Genomic DNA, 26,713 nt, shown 5'->3' on the forward strand with positions numbered 1-26,713 from the left:
AGGAGCCAGAGCTTCAGCAGGCTCCTTGACCTTGCCTTGACCCCAAACAAAAGGGCATGTTCCTCTCCCAGCTGACTTCATGTCCAGCTGTTGGAGCTGGAGGCCCAGAGATGAGCCATTTGTGATAGGAGTGGGTGAGCACTAAGACTGAGCCGTCTCTGTGTCCTCTCTGATGATCTTCATGCCGTATTCTAGAGAGGGACCAACTCCAGTTGAGGGAGAAGAGAAAGGATGGAGAGAAGAAAGGAAGAGGAAGGTAGCCATTGTGCAGTATGTTGCTTCATGCTGCAGCTGCCCTCTCCCATACTCCTCGTCTTCCTCCCCCACTTCACCTCCTTCCTCCCCTTCTCTTTCTTCCTCCTTTTCTTCTTTCTTCCCACCCTCTTTCCTTTTACTTTTCCTCTTCCACCTCCTGCTCGCTCTTTCCCCTTCTCCCCCTTCTCACTCCATCCCCAAGAAGCCATGTTTATAGCTAGTTGGATAGACCCTCAGGCCCACGTCTGGGCATCAGCCCTGACCTCAGGAAGCATGGCAGAAAGGACCACCTGAAGGTACTGAAAGACCCAAGGTGGGACTAAAGGCACAACTTTCTTTTCTTGATAATAGCCTTGCAGAAGCAAGCCAACTGCATGAGACTATAGGGGTGGCTCAGCGGGTGCAAGCACGAGGAACCAAGTCTGGCTCCCCAGCACTCACGGGGGGGGGGGGGGCTCAGCAGCGTGCATCTGTAATCCAGGGCTGGACAGGTAGAGATAAGCGGATGCCTGGAGCTCATGGGACAGCCAGCCAAGCTCAAATGTGCTCTAGGTTCAGTGAAAACACCTGTTTCAAAAAAAAAATAAGGTGGGGAGCCATTGAGGAAGACAACTGATGTTGACCTGTGACCTCCATACACACACCCCTCCATATGCACACACCTCCAGATGTACACATGCCACACACACACACACACACACACACACACACACACACACACACGATCTCTCTTGCACTGGTTTACTCTTAAGGACAGACATCTTGTGGCCCTAGGCTTTGTTAGTACAGGTGGAGAGAACACATGTCAGAATTCCACACAATGGAGTTCAGCAGCCTTTCTTTACTATGGCCCTGTAAAATGGATGCTAGAATGCCCATTATGCAGATACAGAAACCAAGGCTCTGGAAGTTGAACACCTGGTCAAAGGTCATGGAACAAGAAGTTCTTGAGTTTGCTTGTGACTGGAAGAGAGGCTCCCCAAAGTCTAAGGGCTTGGCCCAGGTCCCACCCAAAGACTCCAATACTGGAGATCTGCCAGGCCTGCCTTATAAGCCCAAAGGCTGGGTGGCCAGCTCCGGTTCTGGGCCGGGCCTTGTAGGGAGACATGGCCCTGCTGCCAACGACTCGGCCCCAGGACAGCCTCCCCTGCTTGGCTAAATTTAGTGGCTGTGTGGGTATGGAGGGGGTCAGTGCCCATCCTGGAGCCACTGCCCAGGCCCAGAGGGCAGCCTGAGTCCTCAACAGGGTGAGTGGCGTCAATCCCCACGTGTTTCCTTAGCCACTCAGGGTCCCTGGCAGTCCGACTCCCACACCATAAGGGCTTGCCCTGGTGTCCTCAGGGAGTCACCCCCAACTCCCAACTGTCCCTCTAATGCTGTTGGAACAGAGCTGTTGACCTAATCTCAAGGGGAGGTCTATGGAGAAGGCTGGGTACCAGCCATGTCCCCAGGCCTGGCTTCTCCCCATTGTCTGAATTTTCCACACCTCTTCTCTCCCACTGTGGGCCATGACCAGGCTGGCGCTTATTCTTCAGTGCCCAAGGCATCAGGGTCTGCTGGTCACCTCCATTCTTTCTGTATCTTTATCCACAGACCATTTTTGTCCAGTCATAAGGGGCTTCTGGCTGATATAAGTCCCTGTCTCCAACACTAACCGCTCACTGAAGAGACTTGTTTCTTGGTCAGTTCTCAAGGTTGCCACCCCTCTGCCGTGGGCAGCACAGGTTCACTTAACTGTTTCGATGGCTCTTTCTTATTTATTTAAAATAAAGTCTCATGCATCCCAGGCTGACCATGCAGTGGGGACTGACCTTGAACTTCGGATCCTTCTGCCTCCATTTCTCAAGTGCTGGGATGTACGACATGTACCACCTAGTCCGGTGTCTGCAGAGTTGGAGATCAAGCCCTAGGTGTTGTACATGCCAGGCAAGCTACACTTCTAGATCCTTTCTTTTTTTCTTTAAATCAAATGAAGTTCAAGTGGAATTCACCTCTAAGCTTCCACTTTTGACAGTTTGATGAGTTCTGACAAATGCATGTGCTGCTCTCTGGCCCACTATTCTAGAAGGTTCCTTCCTGACCTCTCACACTTTGTTTTTTCTAGATAGGGCCTTTCGGTTCTGGAACTCACCTTATAGACCTGGCTAGCCTCAAACTCAGAGGTCCACCTGCCTCGGTGCTGGGGTTTAAAGGCCTGTGCCATCATGCCTGGCTCCTCCCACCTCCTTGCAATCACTCTTTCCCTAGGCACAGCAATCGCTGGTCTGCTGTAATTTATATTTATTCTGTCCCTTGTGGTACTCCAGAGAGGTACAAGCACAGAGCTCTATTAGTAGCTGGCCTCTTTCAACCAACACAATGATTATTTATTTATTTATTTATTTATTTATTTATTTATTTATTTGAGACAGAACTTCATTTGGTAGCCCAGGATGGCCCAGACCTTTGCTGCAACTCTCCTGCCCCAGCCTCTCTAGTGCTGAGATTTTAGATATGCACTGCCAAAGGCTGACTTATCATAATGATTTTAAACTATCTACGTAGCTGTATGTGTTGATCCATCTGAAGATGACTGCAGTCCTGTAACAGGCCACAGCCTGTTGAGATCAGGTTCTGGATGCTGGTGTTCCATTCTTTGGGATCAGGTAGGTCTCCAGATGCCCATGTTCCTTTCTTGGCTCTGCCTTCCATTTCCCATGTCTCGTAACACAGCCCCAATATGCCCCCTCCCCTTGCAGAGGGGGCCTGGAGAGCACAACATCCTGGTTTCCAGAAAAGCAAGGAGACCCAGGAGCATCTTGGCAGCTGCCACCTTGGAGCCAGAAAGGAGTATGCCGGGATTGCCTGGGAATTCCCTCCTGGGTGAGGTGAGGAAACCTCTGTTTACCTTGGCTGCCTTGCCTTGGGCCGTAGATGCCATGCTGTGTGCTGGACAGAGATGGATTTGGGCAGGCCCTGGTGGGGGTGGAGGCAGAATGGACCAGGCCACCATGCTCCAGAAGTTGCTGGGGAAGCTGCAGCCACACACCTCTTCTGCAAGTTCCCTTAGGCTTCGACTATCTCATCTCTGCAATGTATCATGATGAAAGCCAGAAAGATTGGCCCATAGGTTCCTCACTTGCTAGTCCTCGCTGTCTGTGCCCATCTCATGGGGCTCACTTAAGACCCTAGGAGTACAGGGTTTATATTTGAGAGAGCTTAGAGGTACCTTGTAACTAAGAATACTTCTAGCCGTCCTACTGGAGACATTAATCCTTGGGAGTTCCTCGGGATGTGAGTTATATCTCCTCTGTCACAATTAGCTTCATGGATGTGTGTCTTAGATAACATACCAGGCCCATACATAGAAAATCCCTGCATTTGGCACTGGAATTCTGGTTTTCTTCCTTCTCACAGCCCTCTGGCCTTAAAGTGCTCTACCTCTGATTTCTCTTCCAGCCCAGTTACACCTTGGACTGTTGGGCTGTTGATCTTACTGGCTAGTGCCCAGCCCAACCCAGTGACTAAGGTTGGGGGCTCCGGGTTTTCACTTTGCAATGGGCTCTGGAGAAGTACTGTCAGCCCTGCATCTTTCCCTGTGTTTCAGGGACTGGGTAACCAGATTTCCATCCCAGGACAGCTAGGTAGAGGATTAGATGCTAAACCTTCATGGTGAGCCTTCTCTTCAGAAACACAGCTAGTCCCTTCTCACAGTTGTCTCTCAGGACCACCTGAGGAGGCTGGTTCATATTAAGCAGCAGCATAGAGACTTGCCTGGGTGGCAGGAGCTGAGGAAAATTGTAAGAAAGGGGTAGACACTTTTGAGGTGGGCATAGGACTGGAAATGGGATAGATTTCTGGGGCATAGGGGATAAAAGCATAGCAAGAGAGAAACCCTAGCAAGAATCACAGAATTGCCAGAAGGTATTTGCCAGGGACTCTGAGGGACAAGGGGGTCCTGGGATGCAGGCTCCAGGCTTAGCTCTGTCTCATCCCATTCCCAGCTCCTTTTCCTTTGAGATGACATGTTAATTATAAAATATGTGATTAAACTATTGAGCTGCTTTTTAAACTGCCAACAGCAGAGCAATAAGCAGGCTGTTCCATGAGGCTTAGGCTTATCCTACTTCTGCTACTAGGGTGTGGTTCCGGTCTTGAGATTCCAACTTAGTGTTTCTCAAAGTCCCATCTTTGAGTAAGAGATGGACTTGGCTTTGGGATGGGATCCCAGACTTTTAACTTTGCTAGTTCTAGGTAGACGCCCACTACCCCCGTCCCTTGTAGCCACAGAACTAGGGGTCCACGGAGTTCAGAAAAAAGACACTACCAGCTCCAATACCTCAGACTCACACCTTTATTTCTCCACCAGAAACCATCAGCATGTGGGCACAGAGCTCTGCTCCTGCCAAGCCATCCCTCCAAACTGTATTTCTCTCTGAGGCCCCTCCAGAGCCTGCCAGAGGGGAGGGAGGGTGTGCAGGAGAGTGGGCAAGCAAACATGAAGTTCATCTGTCTGCAAGGTAGGCTGAGGGGGCTTTTGTTACCGGGGGTCAGGACAGTGATGTGAATGTTGATTTACATATAAAATAATCATATTGTACACACTCAAGGAAGAGCTAAGTCACACTGACAGGCACTTACTCCGTTTCCCGTGACACTTAGCGAGCTTTTGTCAAAGAAGCAAAAGCAGAGTTAAGAGCAGAAAAAAAGAACCCAAAGAAACCAATACAAGTTCATCTGATAGACCCCCACGAGATGCTGTCTGTCAGTGGGGAGGTAGGGGAGGAAGTCCCTTGTGGAGTCACTTCCCTAGTGACATCTCTCTGACTCAAAAATGTATGCTAGGAGGGGAGGGGCAAAGAAAGAGTAATGCCAGGGGTCCAGGAGATTTAGAATACCCAGCCCTGCAGCAAGTGACATGGTATCACACCAGGCTGGGTGGCAGGAGAAGCTGACATGGACCAAAGGATGCTTGGAGTCTCGGGCACCAGGGTCATGGACAGTAAAGTTAGGATACCATGAGTCAACCTGAGCCAAGGACATGAGCCTCAAAGTGGGGATAGGGCTGAGGCCAGCCAGCCAGCCAGCCAGGTTGACACCTGGCAAAGAGAGTTCTTGTCCAGGCCCACCCCCTGCTTCTTATGTTCCTGTCAGTGATCCTTCAACCCCCTGGGTGGGCACATATATAAACAGACACAGGAGTGGACTTGGTGGAAGCGGAGCCAAGTGGAAGGGGCTGCCCCTCCTTGTGTTCACAGCTGGACCCAGATGGTCCCCTTGGACTCCTCCTACCCATAGCTGACCAGGCTCTAGACCCAAACTAAGTAAGAGGTCAGAGTCAGTAAGAAGGCCCGCATGAGTCCTCCATCAGGGCAGAGGCACTGGTTACTGGGCAAACGCTGCCTGCCTCCAAGCAGGGGAAAGGTTGCAGAGCTGTGGGGGAGTGTGTGGGGGCCCTGCAGCCAGCTCTGGCTTCTTAGCCTCCTCTCCTGGACTCAGCTTCTGGGCCAGAGCAGTAGGGAGGGACAGGAACAGAGACAGGAACCTGGGACCAGACCTAGAGGTGGCCATTCTTGTTTCAGGCCTGCTATGTTCAGCAGGGTCCAGGAGACAGGTAGCTGAGTGTGGAGGCAGGGGTGGGAACAGGACAAATGCCTGGACACTATCAGTCCGAGTGCCACACTGGAGACTCCCCTCTGGTCCCAGGATTTACTTCAGGTCCTTTTTTTTTCTGGAGAAAAAAAAAAAAACACACACACACACACAAACTTGAGAATCGTAGTAAGGCAAGGAGTGAGATACTCTAGATTGCTACCTTCGGCTCCTGTTTCAGCCTCTTATCCTCCCCCACTTTCTAGGGCCTGGAACCTTCTATACATGACCTATCCGCAGTCTCAATGGCACTCCTGAGCCACAGCCCCCAGGAATCCAGCTGCTCTCTCCATGTCCCTTCAGTATTTCCAGAGAAAACTCTCATATTTCTGTTTGGGGAGTGCCCCCCATCACTGTTAGGGCCACAGGCAGGAAGTCCTCCTTGCCTCCTCTCCATCCCATGTGTGGTCTGACTTCAACTGAACACCCTCAAGCTGACCTTCACCTTTGCAGCCTGTACAGAGCTAAGGGCCCACCTCAGTCCATCTCACCTAACCACCTCCCTTCTGATGCCAGCATCGTACAAATCCCCTCAATCTGGCCCCACTATCCTTTCCATGGCGCCCATGTCCTTAAATGAATTCTGGGTCCACCCTGTACCTTGTACTCTCCCAGATCCATCCCTCTCAGCTTCTCCATCCCAGCCTACAGGCCTCCTGACAGCCACTCAGTCACACCTGAAGAGCGCCAAGTGTGGAGAGAGAGGACCCCTAGTCCCAGAACTGACCCTACATCCACAATTCTCCCCAGGACACATCCTCATAAATCACAGAGAAACCACAGGCGTCGGGCCTCAGTAAAACTTCCCTAAAAGGCCACTGAGCTGGCTTGGGAACGTAAAGGGTCCCCTCTCTCACCCCCGCCCTGTCCAGCTTTAGGAGGCCCAAGGGATTTCGGCCGCCTGCCGGCCCAAGGCAGAGCTGTCTGGGCTTCCAGCAAACACATCATTCCCCAGGGGCAGCCACAGGTGCCCAGCCCAGGTTCCGCCTGAAGACCTGTGCTCACTCCCTTTCAAGTCAAACTTCTCCAGGACCATGGTGGTCACCATTTCGGGTTAAGAAGGTTGGTAAAGGTGTGGCTTGGGGCCAATTCACCCTGGGCTGGGATTTGGTTTCTTTCTCAGGCCTCACAACCTCTTCAGCCCCAATCCCATGCTTACACACCTTTTGTGGTCCCTACTCCCTGAGAGTAACCAGGGCCTTGTCTTGGCGTTTTGGGCTTCAGTGTCTTCTGGGTTTCCCCTCACAGATGCCAGCTCTATTACAGACACCTCAGCCCCCACCCTGCCAGGTTCTATCCTACCCACGTAATCTGCATTAATCCAGAATCTTCTAGTAATTTCCCTTAGCACCAACTGGGCAGCCCTCTAATCCCCTCATCTAGGCAGCCCTCCTCCTGTTGAGCCCAGGAATCCGGTGTGGATTTGTATCCCAGACACAGGGCTCCCCCAAGGGAATGAGACATTTTAGCCATGGGGACAAATTTTTCATTTTTAAATTTCCTCAAGAAAATGTGCTTGGTTGCTGTGGTCACCAGGGATGAGTGCCGTCTCTCAAGGAAGACAAAACATCCTCCAGATGGCCTCTGGAGGCCATGCTTTGCAAGGGAGTTTGTTCTGTGGGCTGAGTGTAGAGGGAGGGGTTTCCTGGGGGACCCTCCTGTGCTGTCTGTCCAGAGATGAAACTCTGAAGCTCCAGTGTCGTACTCACTTCTCTCAGGCCTCTCCCAGGGTCCACCAATGGTGAACCCGAAAGAACCATATATGGAGGGAGCTGAATGGCCTAGTTCAGCTGCCCTCAGCCCCACTCATGGGCTCTGTGAGTCTATCCATTCCCTGTTCAGACCTCTCCAGAGAAGAGGGAGAGGCTCACTGAGGCCTTTTCTAAAAAAGACAAGTTTTCTTTTTCTTTTTTTTTTCAGTATTCCGTAGATTTGGTTAGCATGTGAGTGTGGGGGCCTTTATGGAATGACAGGCATGGGATTTATTTATAGCCTCCACTATTTCCTGGATCAGGGGTCACATTCCAGCTAGAAGTGGCCCCCAAAGTCCCAGATGCCCAAAGCAGGTCTTAGCTTAGTTGCTGAGCCCGACCCAGGTCTCTCTCTAGCTCACTAGTTTTCTTCTCTGGACCTAACCCTGTCACTGTCCATCACTCCTGGATGAAGACAAATCCTCCCCTTTGTCCCACCCATTAAAAGGGCACCCAAGAAGCCAACCCGGTGTGGTATGGGTCCTGGAAGTGGTCGGTGGTTGCCTACTCCAAGCCTGCATAAATGTCCCGAGAACACCTGGATAAAGACAGGCCAGTACAGGGAGGTCAGAGGTCAAGGCTAGGAGCACCACAGCATCTTATCCACATATGGGTGTGTAAGGCAAGGTGAGGGTGGGTTAGTGAGGGCTTGTGGGGGGAGAGGGTTCAGCAAAGTGAGGGAGCTGAGGCAGTGTGGTCCTGAGCAGCGTTCCCACTCGGCCCAGTCAAGGCTCCCACCGTGCAAGACACCTCTCCCAGCAAGTCCTTGGGTCATAGCCACCAGGACCCTTTATGTCCTCCATGATCAAAAAAAAAAAAAACTCTCCTACCATGCACCCTGCATCCAGGGCAGTAGGGGTTTGGAGGCAGAGGCAGGCTGAGAGTAGCTGGTGAGGAAGCAGAAGGAGGTAGGCCTCCCACTTACCATCCATGTGATTCCTGGACAGATATTTGAGGGCCTCATCGAGCAGGATGACAGGCAGAGACATCTGAAGCACCACCCCCCACTGCCGACCACTCAGTGGGGTCACCTGGAAAATGAGCTGGTGGGGGCAGGGAGGCCCAGTTACAGGCTGCCAGCTGTGTATCTTCGTCACTCACCTGGACTCCAGTGTGCTCTTCATGGGCATGTCCTCGGAAGCCCTTCCTTCATACATTTGCCTACAGTGTTTCCCAGAGGAAGTGCTATCCCCCTGCCCACCCAGTCCTTCCCTGACTTCCACTCTGGCCCAGGCAGACCCCTCAGCAAAAGGGCTCCACCTTTTCTGTACCCTGAAGGTGGGAATATCTGTGGAATGATGGCTAGGCACATCTGTCCCTACTGTTGTTCCTGCCTGAGGCCTAAGAAGGCCCGGCACTCAGTTGGGACCTCCAGTATCCGAGGACTACTTGATGATGGTGACCCAAGGAACTAAGGAGGGAGGAGACATGGCGGTAACTCACAGGCAGAGGCGGCACCAAAAGGATGAGAAAATGCAGAGCCATGGACATGACCACAGCCCCCAGCAGCCAAGGATTCAGCCAGGGTGGCATGCGCAGCAGTGACTGGTTCTCTGAGACGCTGGGAAAGGCATAGGGATCCACTCAGGACAGGATGTCAGGTCGTGGTGGCCCACCCACCTCAGAAACCACCTGTCTACCTAGGCTGTAGAACCAGGGTGGATACCTCTACTGCACATCCGATTCACACATCTCAGGGGTTGGGCCCGCTTTCTCTGTCCCTTTGATTCAGTTCTGGACCCCCATTTTATTATACCCTAGACCTTTCTCTCCTGAATCCCAAATTTAGGCCCACTGAACATATTATCGGCCTCTGATCTGGAGGCCTCAATCTTCAGTTTGCTTGGATCTCAATCCAATTCCGGTCTCTTGGCCTGAGACCCTGGTCTGTCTTGGACTCCTTGGCCCAGCCTACCTGTTGAGAGCATTGCACATTTCAATGGTCACAAGCACAGATAAGGCCATGGTTGTGGGGAAGCGTGACTCAAAGACCTCGCAGTCGATGCCAGCAAACAGTGGGTTGTCTTCAGAGCACTTCAGGAAGTTCCTCTGAGGATAAGGTGATAGGGTCCGGGAGGACACCTGTTACTGAGGTGCTGGGCAGAGGAGAGGGAAGCCTCCCCACAACTTCGGATGAGCAGTGAGCCCAGCACTGCGAGGGATGGGGTCAGAGAGTGACTATCCTGAGTGGGAATTTTGTGGATCATGGGAGCAGCTGGTGTTAGGCTGGGGAAGGCACTAGGAGGCCGTGGGGTTGGAGAAGGCTGGGACTTGTGGGACTCTGAAGTGCAGAAGTTGGGGAGGTGATCAAAAGAGACCTCGTAAATACATGAAGCAGTTATGCATTTCAATCAATACAATTCTGCCTAAATAGGACTGGCCTCTGAAATAGACAAAGCCTACATGGTCCTCTTCAATTGACACTGACATCATGCAAGGTTTTTTTTTGTTTTGTTTTGTTTTGTTTTGTTTTGTTTTGTTTTTCGAGACAGGGTTTCTCTGTGTAGCCCTGGCTGTCCTGGAACTCACTCTGTAGACCAGGCTGGCCTCGAACTCAGAAATCTGCCTGCCTCTGCCTCCCAAGTTCTGGTATTAAAGGCATGCGCCACCACTGCCCGGCTATCATGCAAGGTTCTATTCCTACCTGGCTCTCTGTTCTCTGCTTTTGCTTATGACAGAATGATTGCCAGGGCTCAGCCTCAACACATGCTTTCTCTGTAATTAACGAGCTGTCAGTGCCATAAAGAAAGTGCCACTCCCACCCTTCCTCTCCAGGGACCTTTCTTTTTGCTCACTGGCCTCACTCAGAGTCTCCTGCACTAAGATGTTTGAGGATGTCTGGAGAACTTCTGACTTGTTCTCTCCCACACCATCGGGATGAGTGTGAACATTCATAGCCGTTAGTCTACTTGAGTCTCCTGCACAGAGTTCCATTTTACTAAATCTGTAACTGTAGATCTTTAAGGTCAGGGCTTAGCAGCAGGCATTGTGCTGTAGAGATAAATCCTTTAAGAGAGATCTGTCCAGGGACAGATGGGCACCCCTGGCTCTGTGCAGGAGCCCCTGCTGCTACACAGAAGAAACCCTATTGACCACCATGGTTTGGCTAGATCCCTCCTACAAGCTGAGATTACGTCCCCACACCCAGTTTACTGAGTACCATGAACCAAACCCAGACTGTCAGAGTTAGGCAAACACCCTACCAACTGAGCTACACCCACAGTCCCAGCTTAGCTTCTGAAACTGGGTTGGATCCTTTAAGGGGTCATATGACTTTGGATCGGTGTGGTGGTTCCTTTTAATTGTTGACTTGACACAATTGAGAGTCACCTGGAAGGAGTCTCAATGAGGGAATCTAGATCAGGTTGGCCTGCGGGTATGCCTGTCTTGATTATGCTAATCAGTGTGGGAGCCTCAGCCTGACACCAGGCAATAGCATTTCCTGGACCTAGGTACTAGACCATATAAAAACAGAGAGAGCAAACGCCTCCAGCTCGCATGCACCTCACTTTCCTCTTTAATGGTGAACTTAGATCTCTACCAGAGAACTGGGTATTATAGTTGGTTTTGATTTCTTAAATGATTTATTTATTTTTATTGTATGTGCATTGGTGTATGCATGTCATTGGTGTGTGAAGGTCTCAGATCTCCTAGAACTGCAGTTATAGGCAATGGTGAACTTCTGGGAATTGAACCTGGATTCTCTGTAAGAGCAGCCAGTGCTCTAAACTGAGCCATCTCTACAGTCCTGGTTTTTTTTTTTTTAAATACACACACACACACTCACGTTTAGGTGTTTTGCCTGCATATATGTCTGTGCACCACTTGAATGTCTGGAACCCTCAGAGATTATCAGATCCCCCTGGAACTGGAGTTGCAGACAGTTGTGAGCTGTTACACATTTTCTGAGAATCTAACCCAGGTCCTCTCTATAAGAGCATCCAGTGTTTTTAACTGCTGAGCCATCTCTCCTGCTTGCTTTTGATTTTGCTTCAGACTGGGTCTCACTGTGTATTTCTGACTGGCCTACAACTGCTATGTAGACCAGACTAGCCTCAAACTCATAGAAATCAACCTGCTTCTGCCTCCTAGGTACTGGGATTAAGGTCTCAGTTGGCAGAATTGTTTTAAAATACATTTCCTTTATGATTCACTATTAATAAGTAACTGATTTGTATATGTATTTTAATACCTATATGCTTGGGGTCATATACAAATTTCTTGAGTGAGAAGAGGTTTCAAGTAGAAATGGTCTATGAAGTCATAAACCAGGAGGCTGGAGGGATACCCTAGTAGTTAGGAGCCCTGGCTGCTCTTCCAGAGGCCCTAGGTTTGATTCCTAGCATCCACATGGCAGCTTATAACTGTAACTACAATTCCAGAAATCTGACTCCCTCTTCTGGCCTTTGTAGGCACTAAGGACACATGGTACACAGACACATGAGCAAGTAAAACACTCTCCACACACAAACTTTAAAAAAAAAAAAAAAAAAAAAAAAAAACCCCAAACCCAAAACGTTATAAAAAGTCATGAATCAGAGTGGTCCCTTTTGGGAGCATCACCAAGGATCCCTGTCTTGAAATCTGACAACTGGAGGCTGGAAAGATGGCAGCGACAAGCGGGCAAACAGGCGGGCAGCAACAGGTGGCCTCCAGGGCTTACTGAACAACTAGCTTAGCTGTACCTACGAATCTATGAGCTTCAGGTTCAGTGAGAGACTCTGTCTCAAAAAATTAGGCTGAGAGTAACCAAGGAAGACACCCAATGTCAACCTCTGGCCTCTGCACACATTTATCCACATAAACAAATACCACACACACACACACACAGAGAGAGATAGAGAGAGAGAGAGACAGAGACAGAGACACAGAGAGAACACAGACACACAGAGACACCAGTGAACTCTTAGCCTAAAGGTCTACCTAAACTCCCTACTGAAAAAATGCCACTCCGAATAGGAGTCCCCACTTCCACAGGCCATCCCTCAGACTGCCAGCTCTTTGTAGAGACCCTCTGACTAGCACTTCCATACTGAGTAATTTGTGCCCAGGCCACAGTGATGTTTGAAGGACGTTTCTCAACCAAATGGCTGAATGAGAAAGGGAAGGCCCTAAGGACTGTTGAGAGAAAACATCCCATCAGGCTGACTGGGGGCTTAAGGAGATGTCTAATGTGACTCTTAGGTGTCAGCTTCAGTGACCAGGCAGACAGTGGATCTGAGATGAGATGAAAGAGAGATCAGTGTGGGGAGACATCCTGGGTGTGGGCCTTGTGTGTCTGCACAGGGCCTGTGAGAATCTCAGCGGAGGTAAACAGCATTCAAGGGGTTGAATCTCAGAAGAGAGGAAGGAGATCCCTAGAGATTTGGGATCCTTGTTCTAAAGCAGCTGTTCTCAACTCATGGGTTGCTGCGACCTCCCTGGGAGGCATCAAATGACCCTTTCACAGGGGTTGCCTGAGACCATCTGCATATCAGATATTTATATTAGAATTTATAACAGTAGCAAGATTACAGTTATGAAGTAGCAAGGAAAGTAATTTTATGGTTGGGGGTGTCACCACAACGTAAGGCGCTGTATTAAAGGGTCACAGCATTAGGAAGGTTGAGAACAACTGGTCTAAAGGAGAGCTGCAGACACAGTGATGGGTGGAGGCACAGTCCAAAGCTACCATGGGAGCCAGAGGTGCTGCAGTGATTAAGGATGACCTGATCCCTGGCTGAGGACAAGAAGAGAGGCGGGGCTATGTTCTGTATTGTGCTGAGCTGGAAGGGATGGGCTCATGGGTTTGAGGGCTGCCGGGTGCCAGAACATGGCCCTGGGGCTGCCTCCTCTCCAGTAATGCAGGTAGGATGCTCTAAGAAAGACAACGCCTCCCTCAGCAATCCCTGTACATTGTTCTGTAATGTCTGCTTCAAGCAAAGGGCCAGAAGGACAGACAGCAGCAGAGAGGGGTTTAGCTTATTTCCAGAGCTGACCTAAGCTAAGGCTGCTCTACACTGTGCTGTGTGGTTGCAGGTACCTGCCAGTCACGCGATCCTAGAGGTCAGTGGGTCCCATCTGAGAAATACCACGTGGATGTTATGGCTCTCTCTCCCTTTGATCTTTGATCTCCTCTGTTTGACCCTCAGCTTGAAGTCCCACCATTTCAGGGCTCACACCTCTTGGCCCTCAATGTTCAGGGTTCTGTGGTAAAGGTAAGACACTTCTGCATTGTTATGGTCCCCGGCCCTCCTTAAATGATTGTCAGAGAGGAATATTTCCTTGAGCTGGGGGCTGTGCTGGCCCTGTGAGCTTCCAGGACCTACCAAGCTATTTGGAGGTTGCTGTTTACACCTGGAGATGGGAAAGTGGAGCTGCAGCCCAGCCAGGAAGGCCGAGCCTCTCTCTGGAACTCCATCAAATTCATAATCTGTAGCCCCACCTGTCTGGCTTCTACTTGCTCACCAGCTGATAGAAGGTGACTTGAGGTCCCTCGGTGTCATACAGGAACCACCAGGTGGCAGCAGCCACTGTAGCCAGGCCTACATACACTGTGGGCGGGCAAGAGAGGATACTGTAGTAGGCAGTTGAGGTTCGTTGCTATGCCCGTCCCCTTCCCAACCATCCCCTGAGTTTTCCTCTCTCTCCCTAAGCCATGGTGTGCTAACATCTATCCTGTGCCAATGGTAGGCCCTCAATGGTAACCTGATAGGCCATACTCTTAGGCATAGTGACTGGTCCAATTTGTATGAATAAAAACAGGCCTGCTGGGCTGGAGAGATGGCTCAATGGTTAGGAGCACTGGCTGCTTTTCCAGAGGTCCTGAGTTCAATCCCCAGCAACCACATGGTGGCTCACAACCATCTGTAATGGGATCCAATGCCCTCCTCTGGTATTTCAAGGACAGTGTGCTTATTATATACAATAAATAAATAAATAAATCTTAAAAAAAAAAAAAAAAAAAAAAAAAGGCCTGAGACTGTTATAAAAATCAACCCAAAGTCTCCCAGGGCTCAGGAGATGACTCAGTGGATACAGCTGAAGATCTGAGTTTGGGTTCCCATCACCCATATAAAAGGCTAGATGTGACTATGTGTGCTGTAACTCCAGGACTATGGGTTTGTAGGGATACCAACAGGAAGATCACTGGAGCTTGCTGGCCAGTCAGCCTAACCCTCCACAACCTCACCCTCCAAGAAGGGCAAGCTCCAGGTTAGTGAGAGACCCTATCTGAAGGGGAAAAGGTAGAAGTTGATAGACCAGACCACAGTCTGGATCCAGCCATAGCCTGTGCCTAGTCTTTTCAGTCACGTGAGCCCACAGAGTCTGTCAGCAGATGTTGGCTGAGTTGCATTATCTGCAGCCTGCAAACCTCAGATGCTCCTGAAGGCTGGAGCCCTGCTCACCTCCAATAGCCAAATAGCGGAAAAAAAGCCAGCCACTGATGAGAGCCTCACGGGGGTTCCGAGGCAGCTTCTCCATGATGTCCAGATCAGGTGGGTTGAAGCCAAGGGCTGTGGCAGGTAAGCCATCTGTCACCAGGTTCACCCAGAGCAGCTGCACAGGGATCAGGGCTTCAGGCAGGCCCAGAATTGCCGTGAGGAAGATGCTAAAACCAAAGTCACGGGTTCTAGCCGGAGCAGGCCAGCCGCCACTAGAGGGTCCAGCTCCAGCTCTACCCTAGATTGAAGAAGGGGCCCTCCTCAGCTCCCTCTGCAGCCCAAGAGTGAGGGGCATGAGTATAATAGGCCATCTGCCCTTTAGGCCTAACAAAGGACAGATGGGTGTGTACAAATACCACATGCCCAAGTATCAGAGATGTGCAAACACCTGACACCTGTCATACAATCACATAAACACAAGCAATCACCCATGTGCTGGCCCCAAAGTGCAAAGGAGCAGAATCCACATGCACTGAGTACATGTGAGCTCACCACATTCAACAGGCGTCTCTCCCGTGCAAACAGAAACGTGAACATAGCACACGCTGCTATACATCCTGTTTGTGTTTATACTCAATGGTGCATTAGAGTACACATGCATTCCTCAGCATAGACTTCTCACCTGAACACACTCTACATACACACACAGATCAGTGCATGCATACATGTAGACACCCTGTTGCCCTGTGGTGAAGTTGCTTCTCCAGTTTTATGAGTCTCAACGGGAGAAGCTATAAAGATGAAGACCATAGCTGAGGGGATGGTAGAGGATGCTGGATTGCACCCCAATCCAGGGGTGGCCCTCTCAGGGACAGAGTTGGTGGGTATGGGAGGTTGGGAAGAGGGAGCACGGAGCCTCACCAGACAACCTCGCCAACATTGGAGGAGATGAGGTAGCGGATGAATTGTTTCATGTTGTTGTAGATGGCCCTGCCCTCCTCCACTGCAGCCACAATGGAGGCAAAGTTGTCATCGGACAGCACCATCTCTGCTGCTGACTTGGCCACGGCAGTGCCTGAGCCCATGGCGATGCCGATCTCTGCCTTCTTCAGGGCCGGTGCATCATTCACCCCATCGCCAGTCTGTGGGCCGGGCCAGGTAGGACACATCTGAGAGACTTGCCTACTTCCTCTTACCCCAAGCAATCCTAGTGTTAGGGGGTGTCCCCAAGGACTCAGACAGATGGATAGCAGAATTGGTGGGGTCAAGAATGAGTTTTGAGAGTGAGCCTGTAGTCCCAGCCACTCACAAAACAGATGCACGAGGATCACAAGTTCAAGGCCAGCTTGAGACCTGTCTTGGAACGAAAGTGCAAAAAGGGTCGGGGATGTGGCTTGGAGATAGAATGAGGGTCCTGAGATCTGTCCCTTCCAACAGCCCCTGCCCCTGAACATACATGCACATACAGAAACAAAGGAAGGAAGGAAGAAAGGAAGGAGGGAAGGAAGGAAGGAAGGAAGGAAGGAAGGAAGGAAGGAGGGAAGGAAGGGAGGGCATGATCTTATAAATTGGCTTGAAAATGAGATTAGAGAAGGCACGTGATATGTGCCAGGGTGGACTTGGACAAGATCAAGCCTAAGTCTAAAGATGTTGATGAGACAGGGATAGGGATGAGGTGGACCAACACAGAGGACAGGCGTGAAACTCAGGTTGGATACGGAGTAGACCATCAGACTGAGATTAGGGGAAAAGCTGAAGTCAATCCAGGGATGAGCTCACAATTGTGGTCCAAACTAAGGGCTAGATACATACTAGAGTCCGGGTGAAGGACAAATTCTCGACAGGACTCAGGATGAAGGTAAAAACACAAATTAAAGTAGAGGTTGGAGTCAAGGTCATTGTCCTTATGATGAGTGACATCATCGTCAAGTTTGGACGCCAAGACTGGAGACCAGGTCAAGACTGAAGTCAGCATAAAGGACTGAACAGTACAGGGGAATCACAGTCAATGTCAGTGATCAGTTCTGGCCCAGGTCAACACGAAAACACCTATCAGAATTAAGCTTAATGTAAACAATAAGAGGCTCAAAGGGCTGGGGTTCACCTCAATGGTAAAGCACGAGATTAACCAAAACAGTTGGAGATCAAGGTCAGCGTAGAGTCAAGATTGACAGCAAGACTAGGTTACGGCTGTAATCAAAGTAAGCAGCTCCCGGGCTCTACCCCTGTAGCCTCACCATGGCAGTGATCTCATTAAAGGACTGTAGGTTCTCCACGATGCGAGACTTATGTGCAGGCTCCACACGGGCGAAGCATCGGGCGGTTCGACAAGCCTGGCGCTGCTGCTCTGGGCTGAGGTCATCAAATTCACGTCCCGTGTAGGCCTTACCCAACACATCCTCCGTGTCCCCAAAGATGCCAAGTCGGCGGCAGATGGCCACAGCTGTCCCTTTGTTGTCCCCTGTGATCATGACCACTCGAATGCCCGCCCGGGAACAGCGTGTGATACAGGCAGCCACCTCTGGTCTCGGTGGGTCTAACATGCCCACACAGCCCACGAAGGTCAGGTCTGTCTGTGGGGAGGAGGCAGAGGCAAGCACAACCTGAGTCTATCCTTGACCTGTTGCGTGCCCAGCCACTGAGAGAAGACGTGGCTCGCAGCACCCACCTCATACTGTACAAACTGGCTGCAGTCATCCAGCCGCATGTCCTCTTTTCTTGGGGGCGTGTCCCTGGTGGCCAACGCTAAGCAGCGCAATGTGTCTGAGCCACAGCCCCAGTCCCGGATCTTGGCCAGGATATGCTCTCTGGAGGTGGTGCTCAGGGGTGCTGTTCGGCTCCCCACCCGGACTGAGCTACAACGCTCAATGACACTCTCCGGAGCTCCCTGCAGAGGGAAGGACAGGAGTCAACCAAGCCAGGACCCTGGCCTTCCCTGCTGCTCAACAGAGAAGACTGCACACCACTATGGACAAAGGCCGACAAAGAGAGCGCGCAGAAGGGAAGAACCAACCATTCTTTGTAAGTTCACAGAGGGAACCTGGCGCGCCTCACCATGAGAAAACCTAAGCGGATGTGCAGGCAGGGTCACAGCCAACCACTGGTGGTCCCCTGTCTCTACCAGCCCACAACTGAGAAGGCTTGCTACAACATTTGCAGGTCTGGGTGGGATCAGCATCTCCCATGGGGACCTGTGCCTCTCCCTGCTTGCTTGGTACCAATGGGGTTCTCATTCTGTAAGGGCCCCACAGCAGCAGGCAGGCATGCTGAGCCTCACTTGAAAGAGAACATGTAGTATGGCAGGTGTGACTCTGGCAAGGTGGGGGTGGGGGATAACTGACTCCTCAGTTTCATCAGGGTCTCACCTTGGACCTCACCTGGGCCTAGGTTGCTTTCTGGCTAGCCTATCAGTAGCATCTTCCTCTCCCTTAGCCTAAAAACCTAGGGGCTACCTTCTCTAAATGACTAGGGTTCCCAAGATGGAAGTTCTGTCCTTTTACAGGCACTAGGACCTTCATTTTAGGGAAAAGCTAAGGATGGAATCCCTCTGTCAGGTTTGAAAGTAGCCCCGGAAGATGGGCATGAGATCAGCTCCTTTCCCTTCCCAGGTCTCAGCTGCCAAAGAACAGGCATACCAAGCAGATCACCACAACCATCTGTAGCAAAAGGGCTTCTGAGAGATTCTAGTGCAACTTTGTCATTCCCACAGGGTACCTCTCTGTGGAGAGGAGCACCAATGACCCCAGAGTCCTGTGACAAGGCAGTAACCCTCAACCCAAAACTAGGTCTGTGGTCCCTTCGCCACTGGATGCTATTCTCAGTTCCCCATGGGATGCTGGCCACTCTCATTCCGGAGCCATCGCATTGACAATGGGCCTCACAGCTTCCCGAGCCTCCCACGACTGCAGTCTGTGGGGCCTTGTTTGGTTTTTAATTTATCCTCCTCCTCTCCTCTCCTCTCCTCTCCTCTCCTCTCCTCTCCTCTCCTCTCCTCTCCTCTCCTCTCCTCTCCTCTTCTCTTCTCTCCTCTCTTCTCCTTTTTTACACAGGGTCTCATGTAGCCCAAACTCATGAACTCAAACTTGCCAACTCTCTTCTCTCCACTTTCTCAAGGGCTGCGATTATAAGCACACACCACTACACTTGGTTTACATCATTTTGTGGAACAAATTCATGGCCTCTTTTGTACTTTAGGCAAACACTCTACCAACTGAGCTACACTCCCTCGGGTATTTTAGAGACTGAAGACCAGATTGCCTCCCCCTGCCCCCTCCACTCCCCAAATCCAAAGAGTAACCCCAGCTCACACAGACAGCCCCCACCTTTACAAACATCTTGCTGCCCTGGGCCTTGGGGTCAGAACGAGTAGGTGTGCAGTACACAGACATGGACTTCCGGTCCCGGGAGAACTCCAGGGTGAACTCCTTCTGCATTAGCTGCCTGATGACCTGCAGAGTCCAGGGAGGTCAAGGCATAAAGAACAGAGCTGGCAACCCTTGCCTGCTCCTCCCCTCACTAGCCGCTAGGGAAAACTCTGTTCCCTGTGAGCTACTCTATACTTTGACTCTGGCATTCAATGCCCCCACCTTTCTCTCCCAAAATGTGTGCATTTCCCAACCTGAAGCCTGTATGCACATTCAGCCGTTTCCTCTCTACTCCACAGACTCATCTTGCAAGGTGCCCGAGGTCCTCTATCCTCCCTCAAAGCCTCCCCAAACCTATGCCTTTCTCTTTCACATCTCCAGACACCCCAGAACCCCTGGCTAAGCAGCCAAGGCTAATTCCCCATTCTACTCACTGAGTTGCAGGCGCCAGCACGCTCCACCCGTGACAGTCCTTTCAGGTCTGTGTCAAACACGTTCATCTTCTCTACCAGGCAAGTCAGGGCTGTCTCTGTGGCCTCTCCTACCTTCTCATAGACACCCTTAGCCTGGAGGGTCACAGTGCACAGGAAGTGAGGGCTGCCTGCTGTCTTTACTCATTTTTGAGGTAGGTAGAGTCTTGCTATGTACTCAGGATGGCCTCAGATTCACAAATGATTCTCCAGCCTCAGCCTCCCAAGCACTGGAATTATGTAAGTACATCTGCACACAGGGCTTCCAGGTTCTTGCTGAGTCTCAACGCTGCTCCCTTACCATAAAGGGCCGCCTGGCTCCTGTGTTGTAACCTGTGCTGCTGTCTACACAGAGCGTCGTCTTTGGGCGAGGTAATGTGTCTACACCAGTCCCCTGCACAAACCCTTCAGTGGCTGTCTGCTTGCCCTTGGCTTGGCATGGGAGCTGACCTAGCCTAGCTAAGTGTTCCTAGAAGGCAGGAGCACCCTCTCAAACGTTCCATTTCCCTGCTCCAGACACACGAATGACATTCAATATGTGTCACATCTAGATTTTGCAGAATGATCCTTCTTGTGCTATGCTTTCTGCTTTAAAGTCCACTCTTGTCCTGTCTACCACCCAGTATCTTTCCAAAGCATCCTTGGCCTTCCAGCCTCTTACATGGCAGCCTCTCACTCCTACCTGAAGAGACCTAGGGGGCAAGGATACAGAAACAATCTGAGCAGAATGAGGAGGAGGGTTGGAAGTGAAAGTGTGCAGGGGTGATCATGTTCCTGGAGTGCGGCCCACTGAAGCAGCCAAGACCACCAACCCAAAATAACGAGACTCTGGCCAAAGGAAAAAAGTCTGTCCTGAGAAACGGAACCTGGGGAGGTCATGTAAATGAGGGCCCACCTCATTGTAGTCCAGTGCAGAATCATTGCAGAGGGCACAGATGGTTGCGAGCTCCACAAGTCCATCAAACTGCCCACAGCGCACAGGCTGCTCCCCTTGTCTCCTGCAGAGAGTGAGAGGTCAGCACAGGGCCTGGCCCCACCCCTGAGTGATGGCCTGCATTGGCCCCGCCCCCAGAAAACCACTCCCAAGTGGTTTTCTACTTTGGTAGCTCCGCCCACTTGATCCCACCACCGCCTCACTCCAGCACTCACACTTCGCCCTCTGGGGTGTACGTGGTACCCGAAATGGTGAATTCATGCAAACGACAGGTGCCTGCCTCTGCTTCAGCTACCACGAACATCTGCGAGCACATAAGTGGGCTCAGGTTAATGGATGGCTGCTTATCTTTCTCCCATCAGTTAAAACAAAGTTTGACTGAGGAGGATATCTGAGGCAATTCCATGAGAATCACTGAAGGGTCTTTCTTCTCCACTAGAGTGAAGGAGTGAGTGCAAGGTCCAGGCTAGGCATCTGAGATGCTGCTCTGCCCAGAAGCACCTGGCTCTCACTGCCCATTTGCTCAGGACTCCTGAGGGTTTTGTGGCCCATTTTTCAGTGCTCGACAGCTGCCAACACCAGAGGTGCCTGGTTGAGCAGGATACCTGAGCACTTTTCATCTCTTTGTGCAGCCCCTTTTCAATCGTTCAAGGTTCATTTCTTCACCAGTGACACAGGGAGAAAGTCTTGCTCTGAGATAGTTTCCTCTAACCCAGAGGTGACTCCAGAGAATGACTCTACTCTCAGAGTCAGCCCCTACCTGCACTCTCCCCTATCAGGACAGCCCATTTCCTGGTCCATCAGTCAGCTGAGACCGATTTATCACAGCTCATTCTTAAGCCAGTGACCAGTCTAGCACCCCAAGGTACTCCCTCCTTCTTGTCCTCTCTATTCTGGGGCAGTCTTCTAACAAGCAGGATCCATTACCCAGCATGCTCAGCCACTGGCACTTTCCCATACCATGCTCGGATCTTTATTTTAGTCAAGGAACACTGAATAGGTAAAATCCTGCTAGGATTTAGTCAGAGGACACAGGCCAGCAGATCTTGCCCATGCCTCTCTCCTACGTCAGGCTCTGGTGTACTTCCATGGGACTGGAAGGTATCAGGAGTCCTGAAACAGTTCCTAGGGCCTACTAAGCAGACTGGGAGCAGAGGCAGAAGGGGCATGACAAGGGCCTGGGATGTGTGAAACCCACAGATGTCACCATCGCTCCAGCTCTCTCTGCTGAGCTAGAATAGACCTCTGTCCCTTGGAATTCCAGCCAGAATCCCTGAACACATGGACAGTGGACATGGGATGTGGGATCAAGTACTCAGGAATAAATAATTGCTGCCCTAAAGCCCTTCCCAGGTCACTGGAGCCAGCCTATCTGGTGACAGGCATCAGGTGAACAGACAAGCCAGAGCAGGATAGAACCTGGGTCCAATGACATGGGGACTGCACTTGACTCTCTCTTGGATCCTTAAGGTAGTTACCTGGCAGGGCTCAGATATAGGTTTCAGATGAGAAGACTAAGGTCCAAGACTGGAAATGACCTGCCTGGGATATCTCAGTGACACAGAGCCCCAGGGATATAGCAAGACAAGCACTGATGTAGTGTGTACACATGGAAAACCTCATCTGCTGCTCCCCACCCACTGCCGATTGGAAGACAGTACAGGTTCTCCATCCTTTACCGCCCCCCCCCAAAAAAAAGGTCAGGCAGCCCAACGTCACCTAACACCAGCAGGTCCTACCCCAGCTGCCACTCACCCTGCAGACAGACATCTGATTGGTGGTAAGTGTCCCTGTCTTGTCAGAGCAGATGACTGAGGTGCAGCCCAGGGTCTCCACAGAAGGCAGGCTCCGAACAATGGCATTCTTACGTGCCATCCGTCTTGTGCCCAGTGCCAGGCATGTAGTGATGACAGCTGGGAGGCCCTCGGGGATAGCAGCCACAGCCAGGGCCACGGCGATCTTGAAGTAGTAGACTGCACCACGGAGCCAGGATCCACCGTGGGCTGGGTCAGCAAAGTGGCCGATGTTGATGACCCACACAGCCACACAGATCACAGAGATGGCATGGGACAGCTGCCTCCCGAACTCATCCAGCTTGCGCTGCAGTGGTGTCCGCTCAGGCTCCACAGCCGCCATCTGGCTCCGAATCTTGCCCAGCTCTGTGTGCAGACCTGTGGCCACAGCCACACCCAGGGCTTTGCCTGATGCAATATTGGTACCCTGACCAGAGAAGGACAAGGAAGTGCTGCTCAGCCTCTGGCCAGGGCCTGGAATCCCTGACTTCAAACCAGAGCAGGCTCTTCTGTGTGGTCGGTCTTTCTAGACGCACATGGTTTGGTATTTATTGGATTGTTGTTCAGTGAAGACAAGGATTTAAAGGGTCTCCACATGTCCTGTGCCTAACATAGTGCCTGGCACAAAGGAGGCTTCAGGACTGACATCAGCCACGTGTCTCAAGCCCAACCCATATAACTCATCAAAATAGGACTCGTAAATAGTCACTATGGAAGGAGAGTCACAGGAAGGGGAGTGGCTGAATGAGCTCAGGCAAGTAGTTTACAAACATTTACTGAAGAATCTACAAAACCTGAGGCTTGGCGCTCATATTCCCAGGGCCCTGGGCAAAAATGTCCAACTTGTAGTGTACAGGTCAGGCAGCCTTGTACCCTAGTGTCCGGTTCTTCAAAATTCCCCTAAGGAGGCCCAAGATGCAATCTCCTTAGAGGTTGCCTGGTGCCTCTTTGGATGGATTAGGAGATGGTAAGAAGAGCACAGGTGTTAGAGGCAGGCAACCCTGTTTTTCCTTCACCCAGAGCAACAAACGCATCATTACCCTGTTAGTTGTCCAAAACTAAAGCAAAGACCCACAGCAAGCCACAGACCCCTCCATGTGTGTCCATTCAAAGCAGCTCATCTGCTCTGAACTCAGGCAGGGCTCTCAGCAGATCTGAGGACCCATGGTGTTCTCCATTTCTGTTCGCTTCCAAGGATGCTCTCCAGACCCCTATGCCTCGGTATGCTGATGCATGGTCTAGCTGAATTGTAGCTCTCTCTGTCATTTCTGTTACCCTCTCCTGCCTGGAGCATTTCCATTAAATGAGTGAAGGCACCGTCCCTCTCCAGTTGGAGGCACAGTGTCCTAACAGGAAAGAGAAATCCCTAAGAACTGGATGTCTGAGCTCACATCTCAACTCTGCTGCTCATTCACTGTGACCTTGGGCAACTGACTTAACCTCTCTCAGCCTGTTTCCTTGCTGGGAAATATAGATAATAAGATACAGACAACCTTATTTCAAGCTTGTTGTGTGGCTTAAATAAACTACCAAGTTTAAAGGGCTTAGGTGAATGCCAAGCAGACAGGTCTCAGTAAACACAAGCATTATGATTACTGTAAATTTATGATTACTGTAAATTTATGATTACTGTAAATTTGCATGTATTATCAATAACCAAGAAGTCCATTGCTATAGGACTTTGAAAACTGTAAAAAAAAAATTACATACCAAGCATGGTGGTATATGCCTCTAATCCCAGCATTCAGGAGGGAGAGGCAGGTGGGTCTCTGAGTTAGGAGCCAGACTGGTCTACATAGGGAATTCCAGGCAACAATATGTATATATGTATATGTGTATATGTGTATATGTGTGTATGTGTGTATATGTATATGTGTATATGTGTATATGTGTGTATGTGTGTATGTGTGTATGTGTGTGTATGTGTGTATGTGTGTATATGTGTATATGTGTATATGTATATATGTATATGTGTGTATGTGTGTATGTGTGTATGTGTGTATGTGTGTATGTGTGTATGTATGTGTGTATGTGTGTATGTGTGTATGTGTGTATATGTATATATGTATATGTGTATATGTGTGTATGTGTGTATGTATGTGTGTATGTGTGTATATGTGTATATGTGTATATGTATATGTGTATATGTGTATATGTGTGTATGTGTGTATGTGTGTATGTGTGTGTGTATGTGTGTATGTGTGTATATGTGTATATGTGTATATGTATATGTGTATATGTGTGTATGTGTGTATGTGTGTATGTGTGTATGTGTGTATGTGTGTATGTGTGTATGTGTGTGTGTATGTGTGTATGTGTGTATATGTGTATATGTGTATATGTATATGTGTATATGTGTATATGTGTGTATGTGTGTATGTGTGTATGTGTGTATGTGTGTGTGTATGTGTGTATATGTGTATATGTGTATATGTATATATGTATATGTGTATATGTGTGTATGTGTGTATGTGTGTATGTGTGTATGTGTGTATGTATGTGTATATGTGTATATGTATATATGTGTATGTGTGTATGTGTATGTGTGTATATGTGTATATGTGTATGTGTGTATGTATATGTGTATATGTTCATACACATATGTGTACATACATATATGTGTACATGCATATATATGTACACACATACATATATACACAGAGTTGTACAGTAAGACCCTGTCTCAAAAAAACTAAAAATAAATTTTTAAAAAGTGACAAACAAAAAAATGTATTACATTTTGTTTTTGGTGTATGTGTGAGGCAGGTAAGTATGCATATGCCACCATGTAAGTGTGGAGGTTTGGGGGCAACTTGTGGGAATCAGTTATCCCCTTTCAGCCTGTGAACCCTGGGATCAGGCTTGGCAGTAAGCACCTTTATCAGCTGAGCCATCCCACCACAGCTCCTATGGGACTATTTTTACTTTCTAGGCTGAGCCCCAAGCATCCCCAAAACTTACAGAAAACAGCATGTTCTTCTTGTCCTGGTTCACGGCTCGGGGGTCTGGAATGGCATCTGTGTGCTTGGTCACAGACACGGATTCCCCTGATTACAGGATGAGATATGAGAAGCCCCACCTGGAGACAAGCCCATCACCTGGCCCCTCCCACACTTTACCTGAGCCCTTGGGGCTCACCTGTCAGGATGGACTGGTCCACTCGAAGTGTGGTGGACTTGATCTCGATGAGGCGGAGGTCAGCAGGTACCTTGTCTCCCACTGCACAGGGAGAACAGCATGGCTGAGGGCGGTCTGGGGCCCTTGTCCCAGCAAAGCCAAGAAGGCTCCCAGAGGCAAGACTAGGACCAGAGGAGGAGTCCCAAGCTAGGATCCTTCAGGCAGATCCCAGCCACTCTGGCCACAATCTCTGGATCTGTCCAACAGGGATTAGGGAGGTCCTAACCATCACTCCTCTGTATCTCAAGACGGGAGCAAAGAGAGAAACAAGGCTTCCTGGTGTCGTGTAGTGAAAGAGAAGGACTTGGACATACCCACCTGCCACTTCTACAATGTCCCCAGGGACGATGTCCCTGGCTCGGATCCTCTGCACACCCTTGCGGTCAGCACGGATCACCTTACCCATCTCAGGTTCATACTCCTTCAGGGCCTCAATGGCACTCTCTGCGTTGCGTTCCTGCAGGACAGAAGTGGGCAGGTGGGTAAGCAGGGTCTCCTTTTGCTGCCTCCGGAGGCCTCCCCTTGAGAGTGAAACTTTTGGGGCCTAAGATCGACCTGAAAGTAGGAAGCCCACCCAGCTGATGGGAGACCCCAGAGACAGCCCACGCCCAGCTCCTCCCACCTGCCACACTCCCACGATCGCATTGGCCACGAGGATTAGCATGATGACCAGGGGCTCCACAAAGGCCGTTGTGGTCTCCTCACCCTCCTCGAACCAGGCCAGGACCTGCAGAGACAGAGCTGTCAGCCTGACTATGTTAGGGGTCCCCGAGATGAGCCCCTTGACTTTTAGTCTTGGAATTCTGTCTATTCCCCTGGGGAATCCAGGCCTCTGAGAGAAGGTCTTGGTGGAAGAATGCCCACCTTAGAGATGTGGTGGACACAGCCTTTATCCCACCCAAACCAGCCTCTGAGGGGGCAAAGGCAGCTGGAGGCCCGTCTCTGTCTTCTCTACTTTTCACTATGGTCCTCAA

The 26,713-nt window shown here is 50.4% G+C and overlaps 1 protein-coding gene across 3 annotated transcripts in view; it reads right to left on the reverse strand.

The window, feature by feature from the left end:
- Window positions 1-4,570: 4,570 nt before the first annotated feature.
- The window catches only part of Atp2a3 (ATPase sarcoplasmic/endoplasmic reticulum Ca2+ transporting 3), a 32,679-nt gene continuing 10,536 nt past the window's right edge, over window positions 4,571-26,713 (reverse strand). For 2 of the 3 annotated variants that reach the window (XM_034505784.2, XM_076936379.1), the window contains 19 exons: window positions 26,362-26,466; window positions 26,058-26,196; window positions 25,701-25,781; window positions 25,524-25,609; window positions 22,525-22,989; window positions 20,985-21,073; window positions 20,731-20,833; window positions 19,800-19,931; window positions 19,324-19,449; window positions 17,670-17,888; window positions 17,239-17,574; window positions 15,923-16,143; window positions 15,026-15,228; window positions 14,085-14,170; window positions 9,553-9,686; window positions 9,081-9,198; window positions 8,563-8,680; window positions 8,104-8,175; window positions 4,571-5,965 (listed from right to left, as the gene is read on the reverse strand). In XM_034505784.2, the coding sequence (XP_034361675.1) occupies window positions 5,949-5,965; window positions 8,104-8,175; window positions 8,563-8,680; window positions 9,081-9,198; window positions 9,553-9,686; window positions 14,085-14,170; window positions 15,026-15,228; window positions 15,923-16,143; window positions 17,239-17,574; window positions 17,670-17,888; window positions 19,324-19,449; window positions 19,800-19,931; window positions 20,731-20,833; window positions 20,985-21,073; window positions 22,525-22,989; window positions 25,524-25,609; window positions 25,701-25,781; window positions 26,058-26,196; window positions 26,362-26,466 (2,850 nt within the window). In that variant the 3' untranslated portion in view covers window positions 4,571-5,948. The remainder of the gene's footprint in view (window positions 5,966-8,103; window positions 8,176-8,562; window positions 8,681-9,080; window positions 9,199-9,552; window positions 9,687-14,084; window positions 14,171-15,025; window positions 15,229-15,922; window positions 16,144-17,238; window positions 17,575-17,669; window positions 17,889-19,323; window positions 19,450-19,799; window positions 19,932-20,730; window positions 20,834-20,984; window positions 21,074-22,524; window positions 22,990-25,523; window positions 25,610-25,700; window positions 25,782-26,057; window positions 26,197-26,361; window positions 26,467-26,713) is intronic. The other variant, XM_076936378.1, reaches the window with a different exon arrangement.

This window comes from Arvicanthis niloticus, chromosome 6 (genome assembly GCF_011762505.2).
Source record: "Arvicanthis niloticus isolate mArvNil1 chromosome 6, mArvNil1.pat.X, whole genome shotgun sequence".
NCBI lineage: Eukaryota > Metazoa > Chordata > Mammalia > Rodentia > Muridae > Arvicanthis > Arvicanthis niloticus.